Source organism: Petromyzon marinus, unplaced genomic scaffold (assembly GCF_048934315.1).
Source record: "Petromyzon marinus isolate PM22_M1 ecotype Great Lakes invasive population unplaced genomic scaffold, UKy_Petmar_22M1.pri1.0 PM_Scaffold_31, whole genome shotgun sequence".
Lineage (NCBI taxonomy): Eukaryota > Metazoa > Chordata > Hyperoartia > Petromyzontiformes > Petromyzontidae > Petromyzon > Petromyzon marinus.
Window position 1 is genome coordinate 406470 of NW_027423291.1, and position 17962 is coordinate 424431.

A 17962-nucleotide genomic window follows, 5' to 3' on the forward strand; every position below is an offset into this window, starting at 1 on the left:
TGCTTTTATAGCTTTATTTTAGTGATTTCTAAAACGTTTTGGTTTAGCCATATTTATTTGTTGTAGTACAGAGTTAGACTGATAACTTTAATCTAAATTGTCTTATGGTTGTAATTGTTTGGCTTGCATCCCACTGGGATGTTTGCACACAGCATTGATATACGGTGCTTTTTCCGGAAGACTTTGCTGTTTTTTCCTGGATTTTTCTGTTTGCGCGTAGTCACTTTAAGATGTTTCTTGTTCCTGGTTTTGTTTGTTGCAGTTGCACCCGATTCAAGAGCCGAATGGCTCACAGGGCTATACAAAATAAATGAAACTGAAACTGGATTGGTTATACTTCACTCCAGATTCAACGTCAAATTTGTAGACCTCGTCATTTGTAAAAAAGTCCACGGGAGATAATGACTCCAAATATATGATTCCCGAGAAATTAAAATAAGATCAGATACAGAGGGATCAGGCTACTCATGGTCACCATTGCCCAAGTGGTGAGAGACTGGGTTCAATGTTTCCTTGGAAAGCTGATGGAAGTTGTTGAGCAAATTTGTCATTGGAAATCGACACTCTCCACAATGTAGTGGCTGCCACAGTGTTTGCTGATGATGCAGTAGCCAGATTAGTTGAAGTTCAAGTGAACCTACGATGTATCACGTGGGATGCTACGAGTGTTGTGATTCATGTGTCTGTTCTTGTGGAAGTGACAGCACTTCATCTTCTCTGCTGCTAGGACCGTGGCTGGTGTACTGCACTCCACCAGTGTAGCCCCCGTGCTACGTGATGTAGGCCAGCTTGAGATGGGAGAGGAAACACAGCCCCAATACCAGTGAAATATAAAAAAAAAAATCAACATCCTAGACAAAAAAAAATCGATAATTGTAGGATAAGGCAAGCAGTGCATTTTACACACAGATTGATAGAATTAGGTTGTGATGATGCTGATGTACACGGTAATGCTAAATGTGGTACTATCTTTTTCACAGGCAAAACAAACAAGACACATGGTGGTAGCATTTTTGTTATGATAAAACATATTTTTTTACAAAAGGTACAGTGTTTATAAAAATTGCATTTGGAGAATACACATCGTGAAAACTTCCACACAATAATTCATGATGTACATGATGTTGCTGCATTATCCATGGTGAATGAATTCGCTACGCTTTTTTTACATAGTTTATTTTAAACATATTTGTCTGCTATAGGAATATGTTTTTTATTGTAAGTGAAACTGATCTGCTCGTTAAATTATTTGTGTCATTTAGATAAGCCTGGTGATGATTTCAGAGAATTATTGCTGAAGCTGACATCATTAACACGAAACTACGACGCACGACCTGGAGAACCTGCAGTGTTTTTGCTGGAGAGGATGGTGAAGCCAATTCTGGTTCCCTACTACCGCCATCAAGAAACCAAGGAGCACGAGTTACTAGCGAGAGGCAAGCAGCACGAGGAGCTGATGAAGAGAGCACAGAGAGAAGGGATTACTTACAAGAAGCTCTTTGATCACATTGGAAAAAAAACACACCCCCGACTGGTTATTGTAGTGGGGACTCCAGGCAGCGGTAAAACCATGTTGAGCAAATTCATTGTGCACAGCTTGCTGTCAGGTGAGAAAGTATTTGCACGACGCTTTGAGCACATCGTGCTCATAAGGTTCAGGGAGATAAATGATATTGGAGAGGTGTCACTGGCAGAGCTGTTTTCTAAGCTGCACTCATGTTTGGGAAACAAAGCGGATGAGGTTTTCGCAAACCAAGAGAGAACCCATTTTGTTATGGACGGGTTGGACGAGTTTGGAAAGCGCCTTGACTATGCCAATGCGTGCACCGATCCACGTAAGACGGCAACAGTAGAAGCCATCATTGCTGCCCTAGTGAATGGAAATCTCTTGCCCAAGGCCTCGGTCTTGATAACGACCAGACCCATTGCCATGGAACAACTGAGTCAAGTGAATGTTGATCGAGCTGTTGAAATCACTGGGTTTTCCAACAAAGATAAAATAGCATTTTTTAACAAATTTTACCAAGATAGGAGTCTAGCAGAAAGGGCACTCAAGCTCCTGCAGGAAAATGAAACAGTGAATACATTGTCCCAGAACCCTTCATTCTGCCATATAGCAGCCATTACACTGAAGGAACATTTACAAAAGTCTGAACATTCTGAGATTATCCTCAAATCAATGACCGACCTCTTCACACAATACGTGTTTGGGCTCATAGTACACCATGGACGTGGCAGCTGCTGTGCCAAGGAAATTGTATCGTCTCTTGGCAATATGGCTCTGAAGGGGGTTCAGCAAAACATCCAGATGTTCAGCCAAAAAGATCTAGAAGAGTTTGTTGTTAGTTCTTCTGAACTAGGAAGTACATTAATCAACAAAGTGTTCACATGTGAGGGCATTAAACAAGGGAGTTGTTATTCATTTTCACACTTGACAATGCAGGAATTCTTTGCAGCGATAGCTCTGCATCTGTCACATTCAACATGGCCAGTGAATGACGTCATCAAGGCTATTAAGGACAGCAAAGATGGGAGGTTTGATGTGTTTCAGAGGTTTTTTTGTGGACTGGCATCAAGCACTCCATGGAAGTTCTTTGAGGGTATCTTGGATCCTCCATCTGCAGATTATCAAAAGGAAATAATCGAGTGGCTCAATCGCAGCATGAAGAATCGGATGGTTGACAAACACAGGCTCAACAGTCTCCTGCACTGCGTGCACGAGCTGCACGACCGCAAGTCCCTGAGTGATGTCACTCGGTCCATGACTGAGATAGACCTGTCATTCACAAGGCTGTCCCTGCCAGACTGCGCTGCCATCTCCTGGATCCTGCTGCAGCGAGAAGAACCTGTGGAGACACTCAACCTGTTCGGCTGTGGCATCGGCACCGAGGAAATGAAGAGGCTTCAGCGTGGACTGCACAGATGTAAACATCTAGTGTAAGACTGGCACACCTTGCATTCACTACTTCACAAATTGTGTGTGCATAATTGTGCGTGATATCAACTCAGTTTCAATTGAGCACCAGGTGCAGTGTGTAAAACATCGCTACTCGGGAGACAAAAGCAGCCGGGCGTGATACTGGCCACCCACTCCATCATATGCCATGCCGGCTTTCATAGGTGCTCCCTAACGGCACTTTCCCCAGCAGTCTGTTAAGGCTATACGGCAGATCTTTGTCTATAAGAATCCTCACTTATTAACTGTGCATACAGTACAATGTAACTCCATTCTCACGTAAACACTCGGTCTTGCGTAGCCCAAGCATGAACACAAATTTTGACAAATTCTTCCCCTTGCCACTGCCATCATTGTCCTCACTCACTTCACTCCTCTCCCCGCACGCCACGCTCACCCCTCCCTTGATACCTCCCATTAACCCCCAATCTGCTCCTGCCTTCACTTTTTCCATAACCCATCCCCCACCCTTGCCCATACCTTCACTCTCCAGCCGCATACCCACTCCCACTCATCCACTGAGGGATGAGGTTCGGTGAGTGAGTGCGTGCCTGCTTGAGTTGGTGGGTGACTTGGTGGGTGGATCGATGAGTGAATATGTGGAGTTAAGTGAGGATGTGAGTGGCGTGTAAGTGGGTTGGTGAATGAGTGAATTAGTGTGTGAGTGGGTTGGTGAATGAGTGAATTAGTGTGAGTGGGTAAGTAAATGTACAGTGAGTAGGTGGGTCCACAGTGAATGCTGCACTCACTGTACGTTAAAGTACAAAAGGAAAAAAAAGTTATGCATATTCATGGATGCTGTAAAGTTTTCCATCATCTTCAGCAACATTTAATTAGCGATAATGATAGCCCTCACACTATATGCAGGGAGTGAGGTGACCTTAGGCCATACTGAGAAAATGTAGCCCTGATTGCGACTGCGGTGGAGAGTGAGGGTAACGGTTTGATCCACGTGTCCGATTCAAGCCCCTGGTTCACAGTGGATCATGGTCAGTGATTGTGCTCACCACTACAGAGACAGCTAATTGGTAATGGGTGTTAATCTTAGTTGTAAAGCATTAAAGAGACAATGATCCCCCAAGTAGCCCATATAAACTGGTGGGGAAAGTGAAGCCAGTGACAGGGAACAAGCACACACTATTACACTGCACTTTAGAGCACAAAGACAATCTCCCCGTGGAGCCTGCATACACTTTTGAGGCAAGTGCTGATCGCACTTCCCTGACCAGCACCGTCCTTGGCTGTCTTTCTCTCCCCATTGCTGATGTTGACACACCACCAGGTACTCATTTAAGGCAGAGTCACCCTACGGGAGTTCCAGGACCAGAATTTTTTTCATCACTCACCACTGATGCTGTTTACGGATATTGAACCCAGGTCACTTCGTTTGTAATGTAATGTGCCAACGACTTTCCCACCATTCCCCTAAACGCATATAAATACACAATCAAAGACACTCGTATATACACACAGACATGTACACACACAAACGTACACATAGTGTACATATAAACTCACACACTCCTACACATGTACAAGTACAGCCTTTGGTCAGTCTACTGCTGGATAAGGCACTCCCACACCATGCAGGTCTTGGGGGTTATTTGACCAGACATCACCAATCTTGTCAGTGTGGGTTGGTGTAGAGCATAGAGATGAATGTTGTTCCATTGCCATAACGCAGCTCCGCAGGCTACAACAACTGTTGTTATACATGTTAGTCTTGGGTAGAAGCACCATCCAGCCTCGAGCCTATTTAGATTTTCAGATTTATTAGACCTTACATGTGTAGTGTTCGATTTCACTCGGACAACTTTTGTCTTTCTTTGAACACCGTTTTATTTACAACTCTCAGCATGTCCTCAATATTTTACAGTATCCATGTCGCCACGGCTCGCTCGTTGTACTTCACTCGACTCGCTCGCCACCTTTGTCTCTCCACTCCCCCACGATTACTTCGCTTACTCAGCCGCTAACTTCTTCATCTCTGCTCTCCTATATCACCGTCACTATGCTCTCTCCATTGCTAACTGCTTCGTCTCTGTTCAGCTTCGCTATCGCTACGCTCTCTCCACTGCTGGCTGCTTCTCTTCTTCAGCTCCGCTATCGCTACGCTCTCTCCACTGCTGGCTGCTTCTCTTCTTCAGCTCCGCTATCGCTACGCTGTTTCCAAGCTCTGTCTCCAACTCTGTCTCCCAAACTCTGTCTCTCCAACTCTCTGTCTCCAAGCTCTCCACACTTCAATTCCCCGCTGTTCACTCCAAGCTCTCCAACTTCAACAACCTTGCTCCAATTGCCGACCCCCCAATTTATCCCCGCTCTCATTACTCCCCAATTAATTAGTCCGTGTCCCAACGACGCTCCGCATCGTTCGAACCTGTTTCTCCTCCAGACCTTTAGGTGCCACTCTAGCCTTGGCAACAGCTCCAGCCAATCACAGCCGTCCTTGGTTCACCCAGCTTAATTGCCCTAATATAACCTGCACTGTATTTGCCTTCGCTACAGGCTGACCCAACATAACCCGTAGTGTCTGTGTTATCATGTAATCACGCTGAACACATCTTTGAATTCAAAGGGAAACCCATGGAGACGCGACCGCTGCACAGGCGTTAGTTCAGGGTTTTGCATATATAGATCTCGCAACCAGTCCGGATCATCTCCATCACCCGGCAACATCTCACTCTGTCCCGTTGCCAAACACGCCTCCCCTTCCGGACCCGGCGCTGCCGTTGCATGCGCCAACGTTGTACCCTCCAGAATGACGACCGATTCGTGTCCCACGTTTACAATTTGTATTAAAGGGTCGCAATTTGCCGGTACAATAGTCAAAGCCCCTACCAAAGTGGGCATCCGTGATACAGCATTTGAGGGCGTCAGCAATATACCCTCCTGTTGCTCGCCGAAAGGCAACTGTTTTTTAAAGCGCAGCGGCACAAGCATCTGCGTGCCAGGCGGAACGCGAACGGTGCGGCTCACCACGGCCTGCACCACGGCATTCGCAACCGCAAGCTTAAAAGACGTTCCCAAAAATTTTAGACATTTTTCCGATGGCAATTCCAAACACCCCTTTCTCTATAGAAATTCTAAGTGGCATCCTTTGCAAATAATCCGTTCCCAACAAACACGGTACCGCCAAGGCCTTGGAAACCAAAATATTCCCCGTAACGCTCACTTCGCCAATTTGATTCGTCGCGACCATACAACCCATAATACCGAGACTGCCACCATTTGCTACTATGCACGGCCCATCAACCGGTTCTAGGGCCTGGGGCAAAGTTGGCAATAAGCAAAAAGTTTGTAACGAGATAAGGGTCGCAGAAGCCCCCGTGTCAACAATAACTCTGACCATCACCCCTTGAATAAGTGCCATCACATCCGACGACCCCGGCGCAGCTCCCAAAACACGATGCACCAACGCGCCCCACACGTCCTGACCGTGCGCAACATACGAATGAGATGTGAATGGGTGAGATGACGCAGATTGGTGATGTGGAAAGAGCGGCCGTGTATTGAATGTATCGCGACTCACCCGGAATCCTCGGTCCTGGGAGAATCCTCGGTTGTAGCTGGTCGGCGCCCTTGGAAGGCCGCCCCTGCGCCACCAGCAGTCGCAGGCAACATGTCCTCTCCGTCCGCACTCGTAGTACATCCATACACCGCGGGGCGACGCAGCATGCCCGCGGGTGGCACCCCGGCCGCCGCTGCAATCGGCGGTGCCTCGCCCACCGCCACCGCGCTCTCGGACGCGGCAGCGCTCAGCAACAGCAGCTGCGCACCCACCACCGCTGGCTCATCGCGGAGGTCCAGGTTGACTTTGATGTTCCTGGCGATCTGTAGAGACATGTCATCGTCGTTGTTGCTGTCAGGAAGCGAAAGGACGACTCGTAGCTCCTTGGCCAACTGCAAAAGCTTCTCCTGCAGCAAGGAATCCAGGGCCTCCTGGTCCATCGCCAGGTATGCTACTTGAGCGAGGGCCAACAGCGCGCTGCGGAATGCAAGAGGGGATTCCGTGTCCTCCCGCTTCCTTTGCTGGAATCTACGTTTGGCGACCGACCGCGGCTCGTACACCTTGCTCATTGCCGCGAATGCCCCATCCAGTGTTGACCTGACGGTGGCAGGGAATCCATTAAATGTCGCCAAGGTATCATCATCGAGGGCCGTCGGCAGTGCCCGCAGAGCGGCACCCTCAGTCCACTCCAGAGATTGATAAGCTGCTCGGAACCGTCTTGTAAATGCCGTCCAATCCCCAACTTTGGCCTCGAACCGCTGCACATGAAGTCGCCGTGCTGTTCCCGATGGTGGTGCTTCATCGTCGTCGGATTTCTCCAATTGCTCCGACCCCGCGGCAACATCTGCTGGTCGACTTGACACCGTCGGTTGCATCTGGTCCGATGTCACAAAGCGGTTAAACGCCTCCGTCAATGTCGCCATCCTGGCCTCCCACTGGGCCATGAGGACTCTCCAATCACTCGACGGTGCGGGGGTCTCGGCCTCGCTCGAACCGCTGTCTCATTCTCTAGACTCTCGTTCAACCAGGCCCTCCGGAGGAGTATCGGCCACTTGGCAGGACACGGGCAAGCACGTCCTCGTCGTTGCTGTCGTCGGATGAGTCCACCGGCACGTTCTTCTTCTTGGCCGCCTTCCTTGACATCTCGGCATGGTTCGTAGTCACTCTGACACGAAATGTAGTGTTCGATTTCACTCGGACAACTTTTGTCTTTCTTCGAACACCGCTTTATTTACAACTTTCAGCATGTCCTCAATATTTTACAGTATCCATGTCGTCACGGCTCGCTCACCGTGCTTCACTCGACTCGCTCGCCACCTTTGTCTCTCCACTCCCCATGATTACTTCGCTTACTCCGTTGCTAACTTCTTTGTCTCCGCTCTCCGCTATCACCGTCGCTATGCTCACTCCACTGCTAATTGCTTTGTCTCTGTTCACCGCTATCACCATCACTATGCTCTCTCCACTGCTAACTGCTTCGTCTCTGTTCAGCTTCGCTATCGCTATGCTCTCTCCACTGCTGGCTGCTTCTCTTCTTCAGCTCCGCCATCGCTATGCTCTCTCCACTGCTGGCTGCTTCTCTTCTTCAGCTCTGCTATCGCTATGCTGTTTCCATGCTCCATCTCCAACTCTGTCTCTCAAACTCTGTCTCTCCACTCTCTGTCTCCAAGCTCTCCACACTTCAATTCCCTGCTGTTGACTCCAACTTCAATTCCCCGCTGTTCACTCCAAGCTCTCCAACTTCAACAACCTCGCTCCAATTGCCGACCCCCCAATTTATCCCCGCTCTCATTACTCCCCAATTAATTAGTCCGCGTCCCAACCACGCTCCTCGTCGTTCGCACCTGCTTCTCCTCCAGACCTTTAGGCGCGACTCTAGACTTGGCAACAGCTCCAGCCAATCACAGCCGTCCTTGGCTCACCCAGCTTAATTGCCCTAATATAACCTGCACTGTATTTGCCTTCGCTACAGGCTGACCCAACATAACCCGTACTGTCTGTGTTATGTAATCACGCTGTTTCCACTATGCACCTTCCTACTCCACTACACATGTACACTAATATACACACTCTCATATATGAATATACACACACTCACTCACATGTACACACTTTACACACCCCTGTTTGAGTCTGCAGTTTTAATGTGACAGTATTTTTTTACATGAAAATGAATGCAAGGAATCTTCATATAATAAGGATTCACATTCATAAGGCGCAATTCATCCAGTGATATGAGTGCGCCATGGACAAATTAGTGAATATACGCATGTATGTGCGTTATTTACTTTCGTTACTGTGTGTGTATGTAGGTGTGTAGACGAGGAGTAGTAGTGTCGTGATTAGCGCTACGCTACGCTATGAACCCGGCGTCCCGGGTTCGATTCCCGCTCACGACCAACACCGGTGACGATTATCTGAACCGGACCTGGGCCTCCCTCTAGGTCGACTCAGCCTCAAATGAGGACCTGGTGCGGTGTGTAAACATTGCCACTAAGGATACAAAGGCGGTCAGGGTGGTGTAGGTCACTGTTGTATATGTTGGTTGTGAAAATTTTGATGAAAATAATACAAATTAAATGAAATTTGGAATTTGCGTAATTATCCGCAATTATGTTAGGTGATGCAATTATGCGCATAAATTATGCTAATTCGAGATATAATCATATTCATTAATGCTCGTGTGTGTGATTATGCTATTGCAATCCGTTATTATGATTAGGCCCCACCTCGCTGACGAGGGTCGGATTATCAATCGGAATAATACAATTCTTCGTATGAAGTTATACAGGTGCTGTGAGCATGCCAGAGTCAGCTCGGCTTCCTTGTTTAACTTCGTATTATCGATCGGTATAATACAATTATTCTCGTTTTAACATTTACTGAGTGTATTAGTGTGTTTATGTCAGGTCTCCAAATTGAGATCTCAACGCAGAATACAGTTCTTATAAATAAGATTATTACGCACGAAATCAGGAAGGACACACGCAACCACTTCTGCGTTAATCAATTTTATTCTAAACAAAACTTTAACATAAGGATATGCGAACTCTCAAGCTCGGAATTTTCAACACAGCATCAACACAGTAAACATCAACGATTGCGTTGTTTCACTTTGACAACTGCACATATCATTAATTCCACTGCGTAACGCGAGCTTAATTGGTGATAGGGAGAGTCGTTAAAACATGCAGGCACGCTATTCTACACAAAAACCTTAACACTCTAATATGGAAATTTTTGTACTTGAAATTGTCAGCATAGTACTACAGGCAATGTTCATTTCATTGATCCATCTCTTCAACCCTCAATAATCACGTTGTTAATTGGGTAACGGAACAATTGATTGCTTCCTCTGGGTACCACGAGCATATGGAAAATACGAATAAAAAGTCCTTAGTAGTTCATCCGACGATATTCATGCGAAAAGGCAGTCAAAACAATTATTATTCTCAAAGGCAAAAGTATACGTCAATGGATTCATCGGCAAGATTATGCCATTAAAAGAAAACGAACGACTGAGATACTTCTAAATGACCGTATCCACGTAACTCAATAGGCAGCAATGTTCTTCACGATCAGCACCTTGGAATGTCACTCTTCTTGATTGTCCCGATATGCGTGTTGTGTGTCTTCGTGAAACAGACGCAGGGTGATGCGTCGTGAGGGTGAGAGTGTGGGGGGAGGGTTATACGAACTGCTTTGTTCTCTTGCTCGGGGCGTCGGCTTGGCTGCTCGTGCTGGCAGATACGGTCTCTTTCCACTGATGTAGTAGCTGCGCCGCACGTGCTCTCTGTGGAGATGCTCGAACGCGCTCTTTGCTGGTTCGCTGACTCTTTTGCTTCCATTGCTGGATGAGCCAAGTCAGCACACGCTTGGCTGCTGGCAGCTGGCACTCAATGTAGAATAAAAGTCTTTTAGCGATATTTCTTTCAGCTCTGAACTCACACTCGGTGGCACATCGCTACTCTGCCAGCCTCGCATCCTCGGTTGATCGCGGGGCCCCCTTGGAGCCTGCCGCTCGCCACCCTCTTCTGGCGCTTGCTGAGCTGTTGTCTTGTTGAACTGTCGAGTGTGCTATTGTCGCTCACTCTCAAAACTTGAAAATTGTATTTGCACACCTCTTACACAACTCTGATAGCTTAGTATGATACAGCTTATCGCAATCCTCGATTCTGCAAGCGACTCAAAACATCAGGATGAATGTATAATAACTTTTAGCGATACTCTGTCTGCCCATGCCGAACTCAGCACCTAACGTCCCCTCGCCCCTCTTCTCTGCGGGACACAGCACCCATTGCTAATGTCTCGAGGCCATGCCTCGGAGCTGGCTTGATGTCTTCTTCCGAACGCTGTCTCGCTGTCCTTTGCGGAGCTTAAATGTGAAATTCCCTCTCCTCTCTCCGCGTCTCTTGCGAGAGAGAGAAAAAACAGATGCCCTCCCCGTCCGCTGTCTCACCGCGGTCGCGCGCGTGATTGCCCCCCTCCCCTCTTGGTGACCCCGGGCGGCTGTGTTACATCAAACAGGTTTGTTTGTGAATTGTCCTTTGGCAATCTGGAGATTTTGCAGATAGTCGCTAACCTCTCTTTGCCCCGGAGGTTATTATTTATTTATTTAAACGACCTTTTTACGATCTCCCGTTGCTGTTTGCTGGTCCTTGTCGTAGCGGTGTTTATTTATTTATTTCAGTTACTATTTTAAAAATATCGGCAAATATTATTATTGATTTTAATTGTGGAAAAAGGGCCATATACAACACCACCCACCCCCTCGTGTGCCGTTCCGGCCTTCATAGGTGCTCGCTAACAGCACTTGCCCCTACAGTCTGTTAAGGCTACACGGGGGATCTTTGTCTTTTTTGTAAGATGAGGTCTTGCAAAACAACACCCTTATGAACACAAACACGTTTCAGATTATAAAGGTACAGTGCAGTAGAAATGAATGGATGATTGTGAGTAAACTCCTTTTTGTGAATGCCACCTATGATATATAAAATGTCTAACACAGAAGCATTGAACAATGAGCAGCTTTGCTCATGAACGTGTGTGCTCTGGTCACGTGCACCGCCATTGTGAGTGTCCCTCACTCACCGCGTGTTTGACTCCGCGGTTCCCGTGGGCTCAGTGAGTCAGCGCTGTCCCTTCCCCTGTCCACCCGGGTTTAGGCTGAGTGAGAACGAGATCAGAGACAGGGGACTCCAACTTTTAGCCGACGGGATGTTGGAGAGAGAAGGGAGTTTGGAGACGTTAGTGTTGAGTAATTTCCTGATGCACACACACTAATATAGGTACACCTAAACAAATATATACACATATACGGACACAAAACACAAATATACTCACTATACCATAATAATGTATTTAAACGTCGATTATAACTTAATTTATATGCACTCATCAATTAAGTTATTAGCCACACTTATTACAGCACTGTTAACCACTTAAATAACAATACAATTACATATTGACTTAAAGCTTTCGTGACTGCAGGAATTCATACTCTTTAGGTTTTTCGGTAAAGTCATGTAGATAGAAAATAATATTTGATTATTTTTCTATCTACGTGACTTTACCGAAAGACCCAAAGAATAACAATGCAATTACCATTGTCACATTACCTACTATAACCAATGATATTGTTTCAACTATATTGTGTTAATACAGTAGATCATCGATTATCCAGCAGCATCGGAGGGGAGGGGTACTGGATTTTCAAAAAACACCAGATGATCACATTATTTAAAATAGCTTGTTTTTGCACATTCTTGAATAAGATTATGTTTTTAGGTGTTCTGCATATATATTGACTGTTTCAAATAGTTTACGATATAAAAATCGCTTAACTAAATATACAAAGACAAAATAAATATCTTGCTGTAAATAGTGACTATTTACTGTACCGCACTCAGCACTCCAATATCGAAGACTCTGCATGGGGTGATGTGCGTACAACGCTCTTGTTCAACAACTTGTGTTAGACATCGACTTGTGTTTGACAACTTGTGTTTGACAACTTGTGTTTGACAACAACAACAACATGTGTTTGACAACAACATGTTTTTGACAACAACAACTTGTGGTTGACAACAACAACTTGTGTTTGACAATCGCCGGACTGATGCAGCCTTCAGACCGGTGCTCTGGCGAACGCCGAACTGCACGCAATTTTCGCCGGATCAAGCTGTATATTTACTCTTTCTATTACTGTAGTTGTTAGTCATGAAAATGTATATAAGTGCAGTATTTTCATTGTTTAAGTTGTATGTAGTGTATAATGTACTGTATATATTTTTTGATGCGGAAATGGGAGGATGTTCTGAGGAAATTAGGAATGAGAGGCTACTGGAAGAGTTGTTGTGGAAATGCCGATATGCAGGCCAGGTGCTAAGTTACCTTGTGCCAGACAGTTGTCACTGGGGGTTTCCTTTAATTACATTGTGATGAGATGTTACATGAAACGCTTTCAGATGTGACCGCTTACAGAATGATGCAATATCGAAGATAAATCATGATTATTTGATCTATATATACATACACAGAGATTCTACAGATAACTTTTAGCAGACTTTTGGGTCATGTACTGTTCGGGAACACCTAATGAAGACCAGAATGGCACATGAGGGGTTGGGAGGCCAGCACCACACTCAGCCAACTGATGTTTACTTACTACACCAGGTAGTAATTTAAGGCTGAGTCGACCTAGGTGAGGTCCATGGCCGTTTTAGATATTCATCAATGAAGTTCGCCGTGAGCGGCAATCGAACCAGGTTTGTGGCTCACTGTGCTAACCACTGCACCACTACTTCCCACGTGCATGCACACAAATATGCATGCACTAAGATACACATGTACCAAACACGTATAGAGATGGACTTACACAAATGCACACATAGTAGACATTCACACACACATCACATTCAACCCAAAAATCTAAACAGCAGTTGCTATTTGCAAGCTCCTATTAAAGTTGACACGAGGTTCATTTGTGCACAGTAGCCACAAACACGACCCTCAACCACTGTCCCATCAACCACCACCACCCCTCACCATCCCCCACTCCGTGCCCAGACCCTCCACCCATCCCCTCTGCCCCGACTAACCACCTCTTCTCTTCCTGCAGTCTGTATCTTTGTTCACTGACGGACAAGTCGGGTTCCTCTCTCAGTGTCATCCTCAAGGCCAACACAGGTTTGAAGATTCTCAGGTAAGCTCTGCTGTTCGTTTCTGACTTGTGCTCTGTGCACTAACTGCTAATTATTGGTGCAACGCGTTGTCAAGTAAACATTTGAATGTGAACACATTTAATCTTGCTGTCCTGCTTAATCGAGTCCACTTTAAAAATGTTTTACTGTAATCTTAACACATTTGTTTAGTTTAACACATAGGTTAAAGCAATATTCACAACATTGTTAGCAGATACATTAATTGAAAACATCTCCCTGTGTTCTCGATGAAAATGTACTTCACTTGTGTGTGATCCTCTCTTGTAACTTTGTGTTTATATAAACACAAACACTTCATATTATAAAGGTACAGTGCAGTATAATTGAATGGATGATCGTGAGTAAACTGATATTTGTGAATGCCACCTATTATATATAAAATGTCTAACAGAAGCATTAAACAATGAGCAGCTTTGCTCATGACGGTGTGTGCTGTGATCACGTGCACCGCCATTGTGAGTGTCCCTCACTCACCGCTTGTTTCACTCCGCGGTTCCCGTGGGCTCAGTGAGTCAGCGCTGTCTCTTCTCCCGTCCACCCGGGTTTAGGCTGCGTCGCAACGAGATCGGAGACAGCGGCCTCCGACTTTTAGCAGACGGGATGTTGGAGAGAGAAGGGAGGTTGGAGACGTTAGTGTGAGTAATGTCCTGATGCACACACACTTATATAAGTACGCCTAAACAAATATATACACATATACAGACACAAAACACAAAGATATTCAGTAGCATAATAATGTTGTATTTTAACGTCGATTTTAACATAATTTTTATGCACTTATCAATTAAGTTATTTGCCACACTTATTACAGCACTGTTAACCACTATTAAATAACAATACAATTACAATTGTCACATAACCAACTCTAACCAATGATATTGTTTTAAATTATATTATGTTAATATATTAGATCATCGATTATCCGGCAGCCAGATTTTCAAACACAACCAGATAATCGCATAATTATTTAAAATATCTTATTTTTGCATATTCTTAAATACGATTACATTTTGATTTAAAGCTTTCGTGACTGCAGTAATTCATATTTTTAGCTCTTTCAGTAAAGTCACGTTGAAGGGAAACAATAAAATAATAAAATATATATAATGTATTTTTTATTGTTTTATATATTTTATTATTTATTGTTTCCCTTCAACGTGACTTTACCGAAAGAGCTAAAAATACGATTATATTTTTAGGTGTTCTGTATATATATTTAGTGTTATTAAATAGTTTGCGATCTAAAAATCGCTAAAAGTAAATATACAAAGACAAAATGAATATTCTGCTGTAAAAAGTGACTATTTACTCTTATTGGTTCTTTCGGTAAAGTCACGTAGGATGGAAATAATAAAATAATAAAAATAAAACATTATAAAATTATCACGACGTTTCGGCCACAACATTTACTAACCGCACTCACCACTCCAATATCAAAGACTCTGCATGGGGTGATTTGTGTACTATGCTCTTGTTAAACAACTTGTGCTTGACAACAACAACTTGTGTTTGTCAATAGTTGGACTGATGCAGCCTTCAGACCGGTGCTCTGGTGAATGCCGAATTCCACTCAATTTTCGCCAGATCGCACTTTATATTTTCTGTTTCTATGACTAGTTATTAGTCATGAAACATGTATATACGTGGAGTATTTTCATTGTTTAAGTTGTTGTATGTAGTGTGTAATGAACTGTATATATTATTTGACACTGAAATAAAGCATAGCTGCTTGTTTTGTCACGCACTTTGTGCCGATCGCCGGACTGGTTCAGCCTTTGGAGCGGTTTTACCGGTTTCATCGGATGTTGGAACCCAGATAGGCACGCTCTGGATATAATCAATGATCATCTGTATTTAATGTCATAGATTACAATTAAGAATTTTATATAATGAACGGCTGCAATCTTGACATTAATTGCCCACCCATACGTTTACATTAATAACACCACAACCTGACTCTTATTAAAGCCATAAATCACCAATGGCTCTTATTCGCCAACCCGATACATTTGAACATTATTTGATCCTTACCCAATATACAGTTTAAACTAGCCTTTGCCTCGTGATGGGTTACGTGGACATCTGTGAAAAAGAGCTTTTTAGCTTTTCAGATTCTCTAATATAAATAAATATTCAGATTTATATTCTGGCTCCTCTGCCTGTATCTAGTGGCCTTGCATGGACAAACGCGATTTTTAATACAAAATATTGCAGACCTCGCCAAATGCGGTGGGTTACGTTCCTGTAAAATGCCGTGTTGGACAAAGCCACATTAAACAATTAATAGACAAATAGGATTGCGTTCCTGGGTCCGAAATGATTACTCCCTCTGTTTAGCTGATTCTACGAGATTTCCACCCTTATTGTACTAAAAGGTGTTGAGTTGCTCTCCATTTCTTGTGAGTGTGTACACTTTTATTTTCCAGTTTCACCCCACTCAGTGCCTCTTCTCTCCCTGTAGTCTGATAGAGTGCTCACTGACGGACAAATCGATCCCAGCTCTCCATGACATCATGATCACCAACAAAGCATTGAGGAAGCTCGGGTAAGTTATGCAGCTTGTGTCTCATACGCGCTCTGATTGTTGCTACAAACAAAACAACTGAGATTCGTCAGTAACACTGTGGCCTTAGCAGGAGAAAATATGGAAAAGGCAACGTTTTGGAAATTGACCTTCACACCATGTTTGTGTGCTAAGAGAGCCATTGCCAGAAGTGGAGTGAGTAGTGGAGTGTATTCCAGTGCATTTAATATTCTCTTTGGTTCTTTCGGTAAAGTCACGTAGAAAATCAAATCAAATAATAATAATAGAATAGACGTTCCGATTGCAACACAAGCAACCATCATCAGGTAAGAATGAAAAAAATGGCAAACTTAGAAACACAATGCAACACAACACAGAACCGAACAGCACAACAGCCAACACCCCACCTGGTTGACCCCGCTCCTCCAAATAATGACAATATTCATTATCAGACCAATGAACATGACCAAACGACTGGAAATGCGCCTGATCTTAAATCTGCAAGATAAGCAGGCTTTAGCCTGGAGTGCTGAGATGGGTGACCACCGCACATAACCACAGGAGTTATAGGCAGCAGAGCTAAGTTGCAGACAACAGACTGCAGTGTGCAGCACAATCCACCGTTGTACTTCACTACGATCCTAGATCTGCAGTCCTTGCCATCACAGGCCTGCACTGACCCGCGTGGTGAAGTATGATGAAACAGCTCTCATGGCATGGGGAGACCTTCATCCAGCATGGTTGTTGTGGGGGCTGCGTGGGTCTTTGTGTGAACCCGCGTCAGCGTGAACCTCTCTCTTGCTGCAGGGTGGATGGCACTCGCTTCAGTGAGGAAGGGAAGCAGGAGTTGAGGAGCAGATGGACTCACCGAGGAGGCCTGGATATTTAGATATAAGCTGAGAGGCCGTGCTGGCCCTGCAGCAGATGGAGCTGGTCCACGCACGACTTGAACAGCAGCCCGGCTCATTTTACCTCCACCGCTCCGATCGTCGACCCTGACTCTGAGACGACAATGAGCTGGGAGCTTTCTCTGTGAGCTCCACATGGAGCCAAGGGTGAACGCGACTCCAAGATGCCGATGAGTGTGGTGATTCCAATAATGTGTAATAATGTGTAAGTGTATTTATGAATATGTGGTATAGGGAAGCGATGTTGGTGGCATGTGGAAGGGGTGTCGGTGGCTTTTAAATGGTCTGGCAGCTCACCATTGTTTCACTGAGTAGGAATGTTTGTCATGAATGTGCGTACATAGGGGTGTGTATCACACTCATGCAGATATCCTCGTCTATTTATGTATGACTTCAATATTCACCCTCTATCTTTTTTATATTCATGCATTTTAACTTTCAGTTGCGCTATGATCGGTCTAAAAATAATCTTCCAAGCCGACTTCAGATATAAGAAATGTACTAACGATTGTTATAAAGTTGTTTTACTCTGAATTCTCTTTCATTGCTCTAATTGATTAGTTTTCGATTTTGGTGCCTCGGATCACACTTGCAATTGAAACTATCCAGGTTAAAAACCTGGCTAAACAAATACACTTGATATTTCTTATCTTTGATTATACACATCTGTATACCAAATAACAGCACTTCAGCCTCGAAATGCTTAACAACGTATCAATAATTCAATTTTAATGTATACATTTATTGGCAGACTGTCATTGTCTGGATGTGGTCTGGGAATGTTTATTGCTGTTGTTTTACTGCCTTTCCCAAGCTTGGGAACTGATGCAATTTGAACTTGCA

The 17962-nt window shown here is 44.6% G+C and overlaps 1 protein-coding gene across 3 annotated transcripts in view; it reads left to right on the forward strand.

The window, feature by feature from the left end:
• LOC142923163 (NACHT, LRR and PYD domains-containing protein 3-like) overlaps positions 1–17653 on the forward strand; it is a 35458-nt gene extending 17805 nt beyond the window's left edge. The window contains exons 2-7 of one of the 3 annotated variants that reach the window (XM_076064098.1): positions 981–1045; positions 1263–2937; positions 13585–13668; positions 14236–14322; positions 16149–16232; positions 17019–17653. In XM_076064098.1, coding sequence (XP_075920213.1) covers positions 1367–2937; positions 13585–13668; positions 14236–14322; positions 16149–16232; positions 17019–17100 — 1908 coding nt within the window. In that variant the 5' untranslated portion in view covers positions 981–1045; positions 1263–1366 and the 3' untranslated portion in view covers positions 17101–17653. The remainder of the gene's footprint in view (positions 1–980; positions 1046–1262; positions 2938–13584; positions 13669–14235; positions 14323–16148; positions 16233–17018) is intronic. The other 2 variants (XM_076064096.1, XM_076064097.1) reach the window with 2 other exon arrangements.
• Positions 17654–17962: the final 309 nt, after the last annotated feature.